This window comes from Erinaceus europaeus, chromosome 23 (assembly GCF_950295315.1).
Source record: "Erinaceus europaeus chromosome 23, mEriEur2.1, whole genome shotgun sequence".
NCBI lineage: Eukaryota > Metazoa > Chordata > Mammalia > Eulipotyphla > Erinaceidae > Erinaceus > Erinaceus europaeus.
In genome coordinates this window covers 14,370,890-14,374,006 of record NC_080184.1, presented here as the reverse complement: position 1 = coordinate 14,374,006, position 3,117 = coordinate 14,370,890, and the positions used below count along the sequence as shown (strand labels likewise).

General features: G+C 49.0%; 1 protein-coding gene across 1 annotated transcript; it reads right to left on the bottom strand.

The window, feature by feature from the left end:
* Positions 1-526: 526 nt before the first annotated feature.
* On the bottom strand, positions 527-1,275 carry LOC132535506 (olfactory receptor 10H2-like). Its single transcript, XM_060181412.1, has 2 exons — positions 697-1,275; positions 527-559 (listed from the first exon to the last, which is right to left on the bottom strand). Exons 1-2 carry the CDS (start codon positions 1,273-1,275, stop codon positions 527-529), a joined length of 612 nt encoding a protein of 203 aa, XP_060037395.1.
* Between the last annotated feature and the right edge of the window lie 1,842 nt (positions 1,276-3,117).

Genomic DNA, 3,117 nt, shown 5'->3' with positions numbered 1-3,117 from the left:
GGAGGAGGAGGAGGAGATTACTTGTCAGATGTTAATGGCCAACTGCACGGAAATCTGAACTTACCACATTATTAGTTGGAATGTAAGATGGTGCAACCACTTTGAAAAATAGCCTGGAGATTTATTTAAAGAGATACCCGAGAATAGCCACGTAGACCAGCAGTGTCACTTCTTGGTGGACAGATGTGCACAGAAATAAAACTGTAGATCCAAGAATAAACCCAGTGCCCAAATGGTTGTAGCAGCTCTGTCAAGAGATTGTAAAGAAGACATACGGAAGTAAATGTTCAAGTGATGAATAGTAAAGAGATGATAGATAGGTGGGTGGCAGATATATAAATTATATATAGACTGATATAGGTAGGTAGGTAGATAGATGATAGATAATAAATGATAGATAGGTATTGATAGACAATAGATTGATAGAAAATAAATAGATGACAGAGAGCTGATAGATGGATGGCAGACAGATGGAATATCGTCTACATAGTGAAATATGATTTGACCATGGCAAGGAATGAAGTCCTCACACGTTCTTCATGGGACAACACTGGACACACTGTGAGAGAATTTGGCTTTCAGAACAACACATGGCCGGAGAATGTCTCAAACAGGCAAAACAGAGAGACATGGTTTCCTAGAGCTGGTGGTTAAGGAAGAACTATGAGATGATGGCTCATCGTGGCAAGACCAAACAATTTTAAATTGTCTTTGGTGACAGGCCAGCTTCAGGAGAGGTGGAATATGACACAAGAAATACTGGATCCAGTTGGGGCCACAGAAGGTGAGGTGGAAGATGGCGGCCGTCACCACCAGCCCTATGATAATGCCACCCACCCAGGACAAGGCCACCAGGTGGGCACAGCCCCAGGTGCCCATGAGCACAGGGTAGCACAGCGGGTGGCAGATGGCCACATAGTGGTCGTAGCCCATGGCCGTGAGCAGGAAGGAGTGCGTGAAGCCGAAGGTGAAGGAGAAGAACATCTGGGAGGCGCAGGCCCGCAGGGAGATGGCGTGGCGGGCGGCCAGCATGCGGGGGGTGATGGCGACCGTGTACAGCACCTCGGAGATGGACAGGGCGCACAGGAAGAGGTACATGGGCGTGTGCAGGCCGCGCTTGCTCCACACAGTGGCCGTGATCAGCAGGTTGCCCAGCAGCGTGAACAGGTACATGAGCAGGAAGAGCAGGAAGAAGATGGGCAGGAGGTGAGGCGGGAAGGCGGAGAAGCCGATGAGGATGAACTCGGACACGGGGGTGTGGTTCAGTCCCAGCATGGCACCCGTGGCTGTGAGGTCACAGAGAAGGATGCAGAGGATGGGTAGGGACCCCGTCACCAAATTCTTTATTATTTTTTAACTTTTTATTTATGAAAAGGAAACACTGACAAAACCACAGGATAAGAGGGGTACAGCTCCAACACAGTTCCCGCCACCACCAGAACTCCATATCCCATCCCCTCCCCTGATAGCTTTCCCATTCTCTATCCCTCTGGAAGTATGGACCCAGGGTCATTGTGGGATGCAGAAGGTGGGAGTTCTGGCTTCTGTCATTGCTTCCCCGCTGAACATGGGTGTTGACAGGTGGATCCATACTCCCAGCCTGTCTCTTTCCCTAGTGGGGCAGGGCTCTGGGGAAGCAGAGCTCCAGGACACATTGGTGGGGTCGTCTGTCCAGGGAAGTCTGGTTGGCATCATGGTAGTATCTGGAGCCTGGTGGCTGAAAAAAAGAGTTAACATATAAAGCCAAACATGTTGTTGACTTATCAGTCATGAACCTAAAGGCTGGAAAAGTTCATATGAAGAGTTGGGGGTGTCTCTGTAAGTGATTGAATATTGATTTACAGAGTGATGTAACTACACCATTTGCACCACCAGAGTTCTGTGTCCCCATCCCCTCCAATGGAAACGGCAGTGCTTCTCCCAAGGTCACAGATAGGGGTTGACTTGTATTTCTTTCTCCTTATCGATCTATCTATCTATCTATCTATCTATTATCTACCATCTATATATCTGTCACCAATTATCCATCTATCTATCCATCTATCATCTATCAACTATCTGTCATCTATCATTTACCTCTCTGTTGTATACCATCTATCATCTATCATCGTCTTCTGTTATCCATCTGTCAATCTATCACCAATCTCTCTCTATTACCTATCTATCATCTATCAATCAATTTATCATCTCTCTATACTTTTGCCCACTTTTCTACAGTGCTGCCTTTTCTTCCTTCCTAAGTTACACACCCACACCTGTGACTACTCCCGAGTGTCCCTCATTTTTTCCTCTTCTCTCTCCGGGTCCTGATGGAGTTGGGGCTCAGAGCCCTCTGGGCATCTTCCCCTGACATTTCTCCCCCTCTGGGAGTCTGGACCCAAATTCTTTATGGGGAGCAGAAGGTGGGAGTTGTGGCTTCTGTCATGGCTTCTCTGCTGGACATGGGTGTTGGCAGGTGGATCCACACCCCCAGCCTGTGTCTGTCTGTCCCTAGTGGGGCAGGGCTCTGGGGAGGGGAGGCTCCAGGACACACGGGTGAGGGTGTCTGCCCAGGGAGGTCAGGGTGGTGTCATGGTGGGGTCTGTCTCCATATCCCAAAGTCCTTCCAGCCTGGCTACACAGGATTGGGAGGGGCAGAGGCAGCCAAGGAAAGACTTCCTTATGGCCACCGGCCAGCCGTGAGTTCTGTATCCTGCTAAATTATCCTTCAAGTTAGAGGGAGAAATAAAGACCATAGCAAATATTCAGAAACTGAATGAATTTGTCACTGCCAACCCTCCCTTGCAAGAATTTCTGAGAGGACCCAACATGAGAAACAGAAGCAAAGGAATCCCAGCTTTTAATGAGATGATTGGTATTAGAACAGAACCAGGACACAACTGGGAAAACCAGACACAAGAAGGGGGAGAGAGGAGCCGGGCTAAGCACATGTGGCGCAAATCGCAACAATGGGTGTCAGGATCCGGATTCGAGCCCTAGCTCCCTACCTGCGGGGGGGGGATCACTTCACAGGCGGTGAAGCAGGTCTGCAGGTGTCTGTCTTTCTCTCCCCCTCTCTGTCTTCCCCTCCTCTCTCTATTTCTCTCTGTCCTACCCAACAACAACAACAGCAATAAC